Source organism: Heterodontus francisci, chromosome 38 (assembly GCF_036365525.1).
Source record: "Heterodontus francisci isolate sHetFra1 chromosome 38, sHetFra1.hap1, whole genome shotgun sequence".
Classification (NCBI taxonomy): domain Eukaryota; kingdom Metazoa; phylum Chordata; class Chondrichthyes; order Heterodontiformes; family Heterodontidae; genus Heterodontus; species Heterodontus francisci.
In genome coordinates, this window is record NC_090408.1 from 25,588,222 (window position 1) to 25,602,432 (window position 14,211).

The 14,211-nt window shown below is 40.9% G+C and overlaps 1 protein-coding gene across 1 annotated transcript in view; it reads left to right on the forward strand.

Annotated features, from left to right (window-relative positions):
• LOC137352443 (myocardial zonula adherens protein-like) overlaps nt 1-8,247 on the forward strand; it is a 67,834-nt gene extending 59,587 nt beyond the window's left edge. The window contains exons 11-14 of the mRNA XM_068017891.1: nt 1,490-1,595; nt 4,377-4,460; nt 6,281-6,381; nt 7,649-8,247. Of these exons, the coding sequence (XP_067873992.1) occupies nt 1,490-1,595; nt 4,377-4,460; nt 6,281-6,381; nt 7,649-7,733 (376 nt within the window). The 3' untranslated portion in view covers nt 7,734-8,247. The remainder of the gene's footprint in view (nt 1-1,489; nt 1,596-4,376; nt 4,461-6,280; nt 6,382-7,648) is intronic.
• Nucleotides 8,248-14,211: the final 5,964 nt, after the last annotated feature.

The window sequence follows — 14,211 nt, forward strand, 5'->3', positions numbered from 1 at the left end:
GTGAGACTCACTGGTCTGTAGTTCCCTGGCTTATCTCTACAACCTTTCTTAAATAGTGGGACCACATTAGCTGTTCTCCAGTCGTCTAGCACCTCCCCCGTGGCCAGAGAGGAAGTAAAAATTTGGGTCAGAGCCCCTGCAATCTCCACCCTCGCCTCCCACAACATCCTGGGACACAAATCGTCCGGACCTGGAGATTTGTCCACTTTTAAGTCTGCCAAAACCTCCAATACCTTGTCACTCCCTATGACAATTTGCTCAAGAACCTCACAGTCTCTCTCTCTCTCAGTTCCATATGTACATCCTCGTTCTCTTGGGTGAAGACGTGAAGTATGTTCAACACAGAGGTTCTGTAAAGAGTGAAGTCACATTACAAAGGACCTTGTTGCATCCTCAAGACTTTCCAAAGTGCTTCTCAGCCAATAAATACTTTTGAAGTGCAGTCACTGTTATGTGGATAAATGAGGCAGCCAAAATGTGCATAACAATGGCCCACAACCAGCAATGTGATGCGTGATCAGTTTATCCGATTGTGTTGGTATTTATTGGGAGAGAATGTTGGCCAGGACCCTAGGAAAACACATTGGCACTACACAAAGAAAATCAATCATTTACTTCCATTTGAACAGGCAGATTGGGGTGGTGGGGGTGGGAGGGCCATATTGTGATTTATTACTTGTGTATTTCAACCCAATTCCTGGAGAACATGGGCCTTTAGCATAAAGTTGGCCATCATTTGGCAACAGTTGGCAGACAATGAGAAACAGAAAAATAAATTAATTCAATATGTTCTCTTCCAATGTTGAAATGATAGTTAATAGGGCAGAGAAAGGAGAGATTTATTTGGTCAGATGGGCTGGTTCTGGCTCATGGAATTGAGATATGTACCATTCTCTGATACTTGAATAAATACAAAAGATAAAAAAGTATCATGATGGTGGCACAGAGCGTTTGAACTCACAGAATGATAGAACACGGAATGCTAGCTGTGTCAGATATTTAAGTAATCCAGTTACCTCCAGGGAATCAAATCAACTCCAGGGAATCTAGTCTCTCCACGAGCAATATAAACCTTCATGAGGGAATAAAAATCTATCCACGGGAATGCAATCTCTCTTGAAGGAACACAGTATCCGTCGGAGGAACTCAGTCCATCTTGAGGGGAGATTCTCTCTCTCTCTCTCGGGATTATAGTCTCTATCAAGGAAACAGAGTCCCTCTCTCTGGAGGGAACACAGTCTCTCGCTCTCTCTCACCGAATCAAGTCCCTCCAGGCCTCTTACACCTTGCTCCAATTATTTAATTGGAATTTTGCCTATTGAGTTTCACTATTGGCAAATCAATCATATTGCACACTATGATGCACTTCAGTAACGGTAAGGAATGTGGGGGCAGAGCAGGGGCAAGCTTCACCAGCAGACAGATTTATGGGCTCGTGGAATCGTCTGCAGCATTTGACACAGTTTCTGTTAATCCCTGCCTGTGTCAGGTCCCAGAAACTGGAGGAGGAAGCTGCCAGTCTGCGGGAAAGAATTCAACACCTGGACAACATGGTACACTGTCAACAGAGGAAAGTCAAGCAAATGATTGAAGAGGTGAGAAAAAGACAACTGTTTATCAGTTTGAATAATTGCTGCATCACAGGTATCTTTTAACTCTCACTGATATATAACCATATTATACATAAATAACTCTCCCACATATATAAACTTTGTAAACAGTTTGAACATGGGGTGAAATGCTTTGTATCTTTTACATCAAATTATTTACAAGACACTTGCCATTTAATTTGGGCGGCACAGTGGCGCAGTGGTTAGCACCGCAGCCTCACAGCTCCAGGGACCTGGGTTCGATTCCGGGTACTGCCTGTGTGGAGTTTGCAAGTTCTCCCTGTGTCTGCGTGGGTTTTCTCCGGGTGCTCCGGTTTCCTCCCACAAGCCAAAAGACTTGCAGGTTGATAGGTAAATTGGCCATTATAAATTGTCACTAGTGTAGGTGGTAGGGAAATATAGGGACAGGTGGGGATGTTTGGTAGGAATATGGGATTAGTGTAGGATTAGTATAAATGGGTGGTTGATGTTCGGCACAGACTCGGTGGGCCGAAGGGCCTGTTTCAGTGCTGTATCTCTAATCTAATCTAATCTAATCTAATCTAATCTATAAAATAAAAGGCAGAGGGTTCAGTCCACTTTGAGTGCTCATGATAGGGGCTGAGTTGTACAGAATGTGGGCCTCACTATTTTTATTACAAAAAAGGAGTAGGGAATATAAAAGTAGGGAAGTTTTTCAACAGTTGTACAGGGCGTCGGTGAGATCCTGGGCTGAATTTTACAGCCCCCCCCCCCCGACGTTGGGTGTTGTGGTGGGGGAGGCCAGAAAATACCTCCAGCAGAGGCCCACCACAAGCCTCAACGCTGGGAAGGCCCAACCCGATGTTGCCGATGGCGGCGAGGCCTCATGGCAGCATCCCCACCACTCGGCGATGGGAGCCCCATTTAAATATTTAAATTTATTTACATAAACAAATTGATTACTTACCCGCTCCCGCTGTCCATCCTAGAGCAATATTGGTGCCAGTTGCCGACACTCACATGCCTTCGGATCCCCATCCAGGAACACTGGTGGGAGGGGGGAGCAGGTAAGTTTTTCAGTGGGGTTGGGGAGCAGCACCGAGTAATTTCACTGGTCTAGGAGGTGGTGGGAAGGGGTAAAGTTTATGAACTTTAGGGGGGGGGGAAGGTTGGGAGCACAATGTAAGTATTTTGGGGGGGTGGGGGAGAGGGCAGGTGACTAATTCGCGTGGGAGTGGGTCAGGATTACTATTTAATTTTTTAAAATTAGTATTCCGTTAAATATTTAAATTGCAACGTAGGGCTCAAAGCCCTTTAAAAATGGCGTCAGTGCCTGCGCAAAGGCAGCTAATGCCATTGCCGGGGACTGACCGCCCGATCCCTCCACGTCATCAGGTGGGGCAGTCAGCCGCGGCCATTTAAATGAGCCCCCGCGTTAATATCGTGGCAGCTTCGCGACGTGCAGTCCGCGAGGACAGACTGCTATTGTTTACGTCCGCTGCCAATTTCAATGTCAGAAATGTAAAATGCAGCCCCACATTTAGTGTATAGTGCACAATTTTGGTCTCCTTACTTAAGAAAGGATATAATGCAATTGGAAGCAGTTCAGAAAAGGTTCACTAGACTGATTCCTGGGATGAAGGGGTTATCCTATGAGGAAAGGTTTTCTAGGTTGGGTCTGTTGGAGTTTAGAAGAATGAGAGGTGATCCTATTGAAACAGAAGATCCTGGAGGGACTTTGACAGGGGTTGATGCTGAAGGATGTTTCCCCTTATGGGAAAGACTACAACTAGGGGACACAGTTTAAAAATTAGGGGTCTCCCATTTAAGACGGAGATGAGGAGAATTTTTTTTTCTCTGAGGGTTTTTTCGTCTGTGGAATTCTCTTCCCCAGAGTGCAGTGGAGGCAGGGTCATTGAATATTTTAAGGCTGAGTTAGATAGATTCTTGATTGGTAAGGGAGTCGAGGATTATAGCAGATAGACAGGAAAGTAGAGTTAAGGCAGCAATCAAATCATGATCTTACATAAGCAGACTTGAGGGGCCGAATGGCCTACTCCTACTGCTAATTCGAATGTCATTTGTATCTCCAAGCTGCTGAGGGAATATCTTATTTATTAAACAGATTCGCGCTGCTTCTGTGCTGCTTGTTTAAAAACAAATAATTCATCTTCAGAGAAAGCCTCAATCACATGCAATAGCCAAAATAATGAATTATTTTAGCTAATTGTGAAAAATGCAGTTTTATTCAACATTACTGAACTACATTTTGTTTTACAACTGTATTGAGAGCAAATGCAAGCTTTAGTGAGCCTGGGACTACAGCTGTTGCCAACTGGCCACAAGGAGGAGCCATGTTTCTGTGCCTTAATGTTCCTTTCTCCTTATTGGGCATGGAAGGCTTGACTGTGCTTATTGCATTTACATCAGCCTGCAAGTATTCATGGGCTCTGGCACTGCTCCAAATCAATTATTGGCTTCACTCTAAGACCAAGGATAATTATTTTAATGAATAAAGCATTTTTGCAATTGTGTACATTAACAACTCTTGAGCATTTCTAGCTGAGATATGATATGGGTCAATAGGAATGTTTGGTTTGCTGATCCAACTTTCAGAACAGCGCCCTCTGCTGAATTAAGTCACTTTCTCTCTAAATAGTAAAAATGAGCTCAACTCATCATTAAAATCCCAAGTTACACAATGGTTTACTTAACTGGTGGTAATGTTATCAATGCTAACACTGTGTTAAGGTTCACAATTCTGATAGACATTAAGATCCTTTTTTTTCTTCTTGAATTGTACAGATTGAAATTCTGAAGAATAAAATTCAACAGAAAGATGTAACAATTGAAGACTTGCTGGAAAGGATTTCATTTTTGGAAGCTGAGGTAACGGTTTAATTTTCATGCACATTTCAAAGACAAATTCTCTTTTCAACCATACTTGTGGCAGACCACACCAGCCAGAAAGCAAATAGTCTCTTCATTATCTGATTGGATGATTTTTGACCTTCGGTTATACAGGCTTTTTTCCCATCTCAGATTTTTTTTTATATAACTGATAACCAAAGTCTTCAAAGAATTTTGTTAAAATACTATTTTTTTATTGCCTCTACGGTGTTTCTCCTAGACTGCTTGCAGCAGTGTCCTGGAAATTAGTCCTTAATTCCTGGAGCCCCCTGGGCAATCTTGGAGGGTTGGCAACCCTACTTGGTGTCCTTGGATGAGGAAGAGGAGAGCTGGTCAGGGTTTTAACTCCTTATTTCTATGCAGTGATCCCTGCTGGAAGCAGCACATGTTTGAATGTTAAGCAATCAACAACAATTTGCCTTTATATGGTGCCTTTAACAAAGAAAAACGTACCAAGATGTTTCATTTCCACGTAATTAACAAAGCTGGATGTTGAGCCAAGCAAAGAGGTATTAGGAGGGTTGATCAAAGTCTTAGCCAAAGAGGTGGGTTTGAAAAAGGGACTTAAAGGGGGACAGGTGGAGGGCTTTAGGGAGGGATTCCAGAGCATGAGGCCTAATTGGCTGGAGGCATGGTCGCCAATGGTCGGGCAAAGGGAGGGAGAAATGCACAAGAGGCTAGAGTTGGAGGAACAGAGAGTTTTGTGGGTATTTAGGACCGGAAGAGGTTACAGAGATAGGCAAGGTCATGACAGGATTTAAACACGAGCATGAGAATTTTAAGTTTCAGGTGTTTGGGGCCTGGCAGCCACTGTAGGTCAATGAGGTGTGATGGATGAGCAGGAGTTGGTGCGTGATAGGATATCTGCAGCGGAGGTTTGGATGAACTGAAGGTTATTTGAGGGTGAAGGATGGGAAAACAGGATTGGGCACAGCTGTGATTCCTCTCGAGCCAAGTAATCCATTGACACTTGGTCTGCTCAGACATGCAGAATGGTTACCTAGGCAAGGGAATGGCTGGTGCCAGGGCTTCTGGTACAAAACACCAACCTGCACCAAATCCTTCAAGAACTGAGAAAGAAAATCTGTCAACATTTTGTGAATATTTGGTAAACAAAACTACAGTCCAAGAAAAAGTTTTTAACGGCTGGTGTAAAATGGATTGGACATGTTCTTATCCCTAGGGACATAGGTCTATTTTCACTTCGAATAGGCCATTGCATTCTCAATATGTCAATCATCTCACATGTTCATCGGTGAGGAGGTGAAAAGGAAATAAAAAAAGTCTTTCAGGTTTTAATGATCATTGCCAGGTTTTACATCGCTTGCATTGTGCTGCACATGTGAATTGAAGGGATATTTTTCCCCTCAATAGTTGAGGGTGCACACACAGGGCACAAACATAACAATGCACCCAAATGTGGAACTGTGTGCAGAAATCAAAGAAATAGCTCCTGTGCCTTATACAATATTAATCAGACGATTTCAGCATCCAAATATGTTTGTTATACTTTAAATACTGTTGTGGCATCGTGGAACATAGAAACAAAAAGGTCTATACTGTAAGATTATTAAGTAACATATTATAATATGCTAATGGAACTCCCATGTCATAATTAAAATTGAGTTGACTACATAAATAAGTGGACAGTCATGCAAGTTTACAGCCTTGTTACTGCAAAACCTTAATTTAATAGATTTCAATAGTAGATTAGGTACATGCCTGAATTCTATAAATGTCCATACAAAATAAATGTTAGTTTTATTTCCTGATATATTAATGATGCATTTAATCTCTAGAATAAAGAACTACAGGACAAGCTAGACTATATGATGTTGCTGGGTCAACAGAAAACTGTGGAAACCAGGGAACAAGTGGTGTCCTATGATATCCCCGTCAGGTAATAAATAACCCTTCCTGTTATATCCTGTCATTTCAGAACATAGTTTCAGCATAAAGCAACATACCATACGTAACTAAAAATTAACATGCGAGATTGTTCTTATCTAAAGAGAATTATAAAAGTTTGAGCACAACCAGGTTCTGGCTGGATGCCCATAGTGAGGAGCAGCATTCACTGAGAACATTGGTCAAACAATCACAGGCTGGCAGACCTTGAAATGGATGGAAAATTGGGTTCTGGGGGCCTGTCATATCCAGATTAAAGCCCCCTGTAAACATTGCTCCTTACTGGGAATGGCCGGTTGGGGAGCTGGCCTTGCTGAATAAACTTTCTGTATTTCTGGAATTGTGCTTTTCACATATTGTTACAAATGTAAACATGCTGCAAACATGCAAAACTTGACAAAATGTATATAGAAGTTAATTATATTTTAATTACAAAGCAAAAACCGCAAATTCTGAAACCGAAAATGCTGGAAAAACACAGCAAATCATAGAATCATACAGCACAGAAGGAGGCCATTCAGCCCATGGGTCTCTGATGGCTCTTTGAAAGAGCTACTTAGTTAGTCCCACTAACCCATACTTTTCTCATAGCCCTGCAAATTGTTCCTTTTCAATTTTATATATATATATATATATATATATATATATATACAATTCCATTTTGAAAGTTACTATTGAATCTGCTTTCACCATCCTTCCGGGTAGTACATAGCAGATCATAACTCATTGCTTAAAATTCTCATCTCCCCTCTAGTTCTTTTGCCAATTACCTTAAATCTGTGTCCTCTGGTTCCCGAAACCTCCTGACAGTGGAAACAGTTGCTCCTTATTTGCTCTGTTCAATATCATAAAGGGTTTTAATACTGCTATTAAGCCTCCTCACAGGGCGAGCCAGAGCAGAAAAGGCCCAAACAAGTAAGTTTTTAAACTTTTTAAAAAACTTTCCCAGGGCCAGGAAGAACTGGAGTGCTTCCACAAGGAAGATTTGGTCTGCCCTGCCCCAGGCTCCTCCCCGATTGCAAGACCTTCATGAAACCCCCTCCCCATGATGTGCTTTCTGCCTAATATTATGTTCCTGCCCAATGTCCAGCTGTTGCTTCCTGATGGTTTCAGGCTCAACCAACAGGGAGCATGTCAATGAAACCTGCGATGGGAGGGTTTGCTGCCCAACCTGATTTAAAATCACGGCTTCTTGCTTTAGAGCTCCTCACATGTCTAAAACCTAACTAGTTTATCCTTTATCTTTTGCTGGTATACAGGACTACTCCAGTAAGAAGCAACCAAAATGTGACCACCCCATACATGAGGCTGATGGAATTAAGTCTAGAGAGACAGACACCCTGAACATGCTGCCTTTATACAATATCAATGTTCAGCTGACTGTGTGGAGCTGCCTGACAGCAGAAGTCTTTAGCCACTTTGGTGCTGCTCAGAACTAGTTTGGTGTGAAGGTCACTTCTTTATTATTCAAGTGCAATATCATTAAAAGTGAAGGATAAATTGCCTCTGCACTAATCAACTCACAACAGGAAATCTCTATTTTGCAAGTGAGTTAAAAGACAATACAGTATTTATTATTGTATATATTTTATATATTGTATATATTACAACTGCTCTGTTTACATTGACTTAGGAACTGCGGCCGATTCTATAAATGCATATATAGCGTGTTTATAATTGGAAAATAACACCAATCCATGAAGTGGGTTTCACAAAATCATTCTCAAGGTTTAAAAGCTGTTGTTGTGCTAAAAATGTGTATTGACAAATAATGTATGTTACTGTTCTGTGTGCTACTGCCTCCTGTTTAACACTAGAATTGAATGTGACTATCGAAGTAATGTCAGAATTGTTCTGATTCATTCCTGTTATAACCTTATATTGAAAATGAAGTGAATTTAAGTTCTGCATAGAACCATAAAGTCTATAATCCAAAATGAAATGTAATTTCGAATGAAATCTTCATTAACAGGATAGAAGTGAATTATGTGTAAAGACTGTCAATATTAGGTCTGAACAGCACCATGGAAACCAGTTTATCTGAAATCTCATCACTTTGCATGCTTGCTGGCAAAGGGGTAAAGAGAGAAAAGAAACATAAAGAAGGATCAAGAGGAGAGGTTTGGTCGTCCAAAGTGTTGCATGTCACTGCCTTTTGTGTAACTGTGGTTGAGAGAACTGAGTCCTGAAATTCCTCCCTTCTTGGGGTAGAAGAATTGCTCTATTTGGCTGTTTTGGGGCAGGATTGGTTACACTGGGTCTTCAACCCTTTTTCTGTTTGTGCAATATTCCACTGGAAATAGAGACAGACTCTTGTCTGTAATGGGGTTTGAACCCATGATCATCTGTCCAACAGTATCAGGTTGACTGCTTGAGAGGTCAAGGTTACAAATCTTTGATTGAAATTAAAGATACTGGGTTTAGAGCATTTGAGAAGTTTCAGTACAACTGCCATGAGACAGAACTAACCTCAAACTCATCACTGTGGCACTAACTTGACCAAGTCACCGTGCCACCTGATTAGGCTAGATCTGAACTGAGATGGGCATATTGCTGCATTTGAGGTACTCTGCTGAGACTGAGGTTAAGGTGAAGCAAAATAGATGTAAATAAATATTAATATGGTGCAGCAAGACTGTGCCCCATACTGACTCACCACACAGCATTATGCTTAAAAAATACATTAGGTTCCCTTCTTTGGTATTCTGCCTTTCGACAGGTTCTTGCCCATTCTTGCATCTGCCTGTCTATGGCCCTTTTCTTTAGATACTCGTATCGTCCTTCCTTCACCATGTCTAGCAGTGCTAGTCTCTTCCTCGTCTTTTACCCTCCACTCTACCTTCAATCACTGTTTTCAGCAGGCTTTCATGTTTGGTGACGTGACCAAACCAGTTCGTTTTCCTTCTTCTGATGGTTTTGATGATGGAACGACTCTCTGACCTTTCTGAGCACTTCATTGTTTGTCACCCTCTCTGACCAGCTGATCTTCAACATCTGTCTCCAGAACCACATCTTGCACGCTTCTAACTTCTTAATGCACAGGGTTCATGTCTCTGCTCCGTATAGGAGCACATTCCACATAACCGTTTTGACGATTCTCACTGTCAGGTTGATGCTCAGCCCCTTGATTAACAACTCCTTTTGTCTGTTGAGTGCACACTTTGCCATTGCAATTCTCGATCTTATCTCTCTCTTGCATCTCCCATCTTTCAGTATGGTACCAAGGTATTTGAACTCCGACAACTGTTCCAGTTGTTGTTCATTTACTTTAAAGTCTATCTCTGATATGTTTTTTTCCCACCTTCATCACTTTTGTCTTTTTGATAATCTTCATCCCATACTCTTTCACCACCCTGTTTAAGGAATCCATCATCTGTTGAAGGCCTTCCATAGTCTAGTCATTATTGCCCGGTCATCTGCAAATCAGATGGCCTGTACTAGATGACCGCCAACATTTAGTCCTGCCTCCACTGTTTTGGATGACTCCTTCACCATCACCTCTGCACAAATGTTGAATAATAGGCGTGACAATGGGCATCCCTGGTGCACACCTCTCCCAACAATGTCGAGTTGACTCTCCATCTGCTATCCTCACACTGACCTCTTGGTTCATATACAATGCCACTAAAACGTTAAGTTTTATTTGAGTTTAAAACCACACTACCTTTATTTTGTTTGATCAAAGGAAAGGACTTGCATTTATGGTGCACCTTTCACCTCAAGACATCCTAAAATACTTGGCAGCCAATGAAATACTTTTGAAGTGCAGTCATTGTTGTCATGTAGGAAACACGGCAGCCAATTTGCAAACAGCAAGGTCCCACAAATGATCAGATCGTCTGATTTTTTAGTGATGTTAGTAGACGGATAAGTATTTTCCAGGACATTGGGGGAAATCCCCTGCTCTTCTTCAAAAAGTGCCATGGGGTCTTTTACATCCACCTGAGAGGGAAGACGTGGCTTCGGTTTAATGTCAGCCTGGATTATGTGCTCAAGTCTCTGGAGTGGGGCTTGAACCCACGATTGGATTCAGAAGCAAGCATGCTACCAGAGAGCCAGGGCTGACACCTCACTAATTAAGGGGTAATGATCAGTAATTAAAGTATGTCTCTAGGGCTTTTCCGAATGCTGAAGCCTCAACTTTTTCAATAAAGGCACTTAAAGGTGAAATGCAGCCTCAAGAACAATATCCTGCCAATATAGTGCTGACCACATACATCTAGAATTTATCATTGGCAAACTTGATGCATCACGAGAAAGAAGTGAACAGTTGAGGAGCAACTTTTAAAAAAAAGTACATCAAGCATCATCTTTAAAAAGTAGAATAGGTTACATTTATAACCCGAAAGGAACACCAATAGGTAGGTATGGCTAAACTGGATATTTCCCATTTCAGATTAAAACAGGCGGTTTTCTTCATTAAGGATCATGTAAAAAAACAACATAGCTATTTCCTTTTATTTGAGTGCAGTATCACTCTTGGAAGAAACCAAATCCTGTGCATGTTATTCCAGCTTGAATGCTGACGTCACACTGCATGCCTCATTGCTCTGATTGCAAATTCTACAGCTGTAGAGCTGGTAATGAAAATAAGGAAATCTTTCCACCGTTCACATTGTTATATTTTCTAAAAACAGGTGGACTAGCTGTTAATGAATACTGGAAATCTCAACACATTTACATGTGTGTAGGCATCCATTTCATAAATGAATACATGCAGAAACTTCCCACCAAATTCCTGATGAATCTGTACTAATTAGGCAACGAGAGAGCAGGTGCACATTGAAATTTCCCACCAAACTGTTAATAAATCTGCACTAATTATCCAGTAAGAGTGAGGATAGATTCATTCAAAGCAGTGCCAGGAGTTGGCCAGAGTTTTCCCGTGAGATTTTAGAGCTTGGGCCTATCTTGTTGGGCTCATTTGCAGAACTGCTAGGCAATCGTTCAAATCATGCGTGTATTTTATATTAACAGACTGCAATTATTGGCGCTTGGTTTGTAAGTGACAGTTACATCATTTATAAGTTCAAATATTCTGGGTTCAGTATAAAGTGTTCAATGAAGGGAATTTGTATCTATACTTTTTATATATTTTCTAAAGTTTGTAAATATTTATATCCAACAGCTAGCAACAGTTTATAAAATATACAAACCAAAGTTACAGCCTGATTAATAAAAATCTATTGGAATTTGTAAGGTATCTTCAGTAATAATGTTTTACTTTTCATTATTTCTAATGTAAAACTGTTGCTTTAATGTATTATAATAAATGTAATATAATAAATATAGGCACAATCTAATACCTTTTCATATAGTTGTCACTTTTTGTTAAATTTGACATTTATACATTCAAAAACAACAGAAAAATTCAACTAAAAGTTGCAACAATCTCATTTAGTTTTTTGTTTCATCGACTTGATACTTGTTTTTATCATTAATTTATGTTCAAATTTTTTTTTTACTCATTCATGGGATGTGGGCGTTGCTGGCTAGGGCAGCATCTATTGCCCATCCCTAATTGCCCATGAGAAGATGGTGGTGAGCTGTTTTCTTGAACCGTTGCAGTCCTTGTGAGGTGGGTACACCAACAGTATTGTTAGGAAGGGAGTTCCAGGATTTTGACCCAATGACAGTGAAGGAACAGCGATATAGTTCCAAGTCAGGATTGGAGTGCGACTTGGAAGGGAACTTGCAGGTGGTGGTGTTCCCATGCATTTGCTGCCCTTGTCCTTCTAGTTGGTAGAGGTCACGGGTTTGGAAGGTGCTGTCAAAGGAGCCTTGGTGCGTTGCTGCAGTGCATCTTGTAGATGGTACACACTGTTGCCACTGTGCATCGGTGGTGGAGGGAGTGAATGTTTGTAGATGGGGTGCCAGTCAAGGGGGCTGCTTTGTCCTGGATGGTGTCGAGCTTCTTGAGTGTTGTTTGGAGCTGCACCCATCCAGGCAAGTGGAGAGTATTCCATCACACTCCTGATTTGTGCCTTGTAGATAGTGGACAGGCTTTGGGGAGTCAGGTGAGTTACTCGCCGCAGGATTACTAGCCTCTGAAATATCAGATCCCTTATTTTCAGCTTTTTAAAAAATGCCAGTAGGATTCATCTTAAATTTATCAGTCATCCAACCATTGCAATTAATCATTCAAGAGGAGCTTCAGTTTTCATCAATTAAGTTAATTTGCTCACAGTTCCATTCTGCATCTAGTCGAAATCAGCCCAAAGACAAATCAAGGATTTTTTTTTAACAGTTTAAATTTGGCCAAAAATCTGTTCGATCTCAAGTCCGAATCTGACATTAATTCCTGAGTTCAGTACACTTACCAGAGGGTTTCACTGTTTGATGATGCAAGTAATACCCCCAGTAAATGCCTTCAGTGTTACAGTACTAACCACTCTGACCTGTTAAGTTATACCTTGAATTGCATGCCACTTTGAACCAATTATTTACAATGTTATTGTAAGATGTGGAACTCGTTTGCATCCTATCAATGGGTGGATTGAGATTTTGAACTGAACTTATTCATGATGAGAAATAGTGCTTTCAGGTGTTAGCTAAATGGCAGGAAGGTTTTAAATCCAACTTGTTCACAATTCGAAAATAATCTGTTTTACTTGGGGGAAATTAAGCATTTCCTTGATGTTAAATTGGGTCTCCATTTCTAATTCAGCTGATTATAGCATGTTAGCAATTATTGGAAGACTCAATCTTCCCATTAAAAGCAGAATGGTTACGCAATGCCTATCAAGGTCTGGATAGTTTAGTGGAAAAATTTCTCCGTCATTGAATTTCAGTTGTGTGTAGGTATCCTTGTTCCCTTAATGGCACAGTAATGAAATTTGATACTGAGTATTAGGACAGGTTCAGTGCTCAAGTCACTGTATTCAGTTAGGTGGGAGTAAAGCTAGCATTGATTGTATATTTTTGTTTCTTTGTATAAGGTGAAAGCTTACAAGTGTGTCTTGTGCCGAGAAACATTAGGACAGCTGAATGATGCCAGCCTTTTCAGGATAAAAAGGAAGAAGAACACAATGTTTTGAGGAACTGTCATGATGTTAGTGGTGAAGTGAGATGGACTGGTGGTACAGAAGACTATGTGCTAATAACTTGTGAAGGAGCAGAGAATGTTGTCAGTGGGCTGGGCATTAGTAGCTAGTCATAGTGTAGATTGTGCTGTTCTTGCATGTGTTTTTATTTGTTAAAATTATCATAAACTCTTTAATTAAGTTTACATCCCTAAAATTATTGCTAGTGTGGTGCTTTGTTTTTTTCCCCATCTTCTGTAGGTCCAGGAGAGAACAAAGGCTGCCAATTACACTAGCAAACTAGGATCTGTGTGAGTCCTAATGGGCATGAGTTCTCTAATGGGGGCAGAAATCTGAGAGATTGTAACTCCTAAATCATTCGTTTTAGTGTTGAGGACCCTTTAGAAGCACCTCAAACCCTTTCTGAGCCATTAAGAGCAGAAAGCTGGTTTTATCCTTGGTATATACTGTGTGAACTGATTTGAGTTAATACACTTCAGTTTTTTCTCAGTGACACTGGACTATGAGGGGAACATCTGCTAGGATTTCCACTCCTATGACTGTTAATTGGAAAGTGGAAGTGCATGAATATCAGGTGAGGGCTCAGTTGTGATGTCTCCGTGGTTAAATAGCACGATTACACTCATGGTCTGGTGTAAGTGAGATTTGGAATGGTGTTGCCACCTATGGAACTGCACCCCAAGTAAAGCTGAGAAACCTGGAAGAGAAATGAATATAATCTGGTTGCAAATATTTTCCTTTGAGTTTTCTCCCTACCTCTACTGAAGGGATGACTCTTG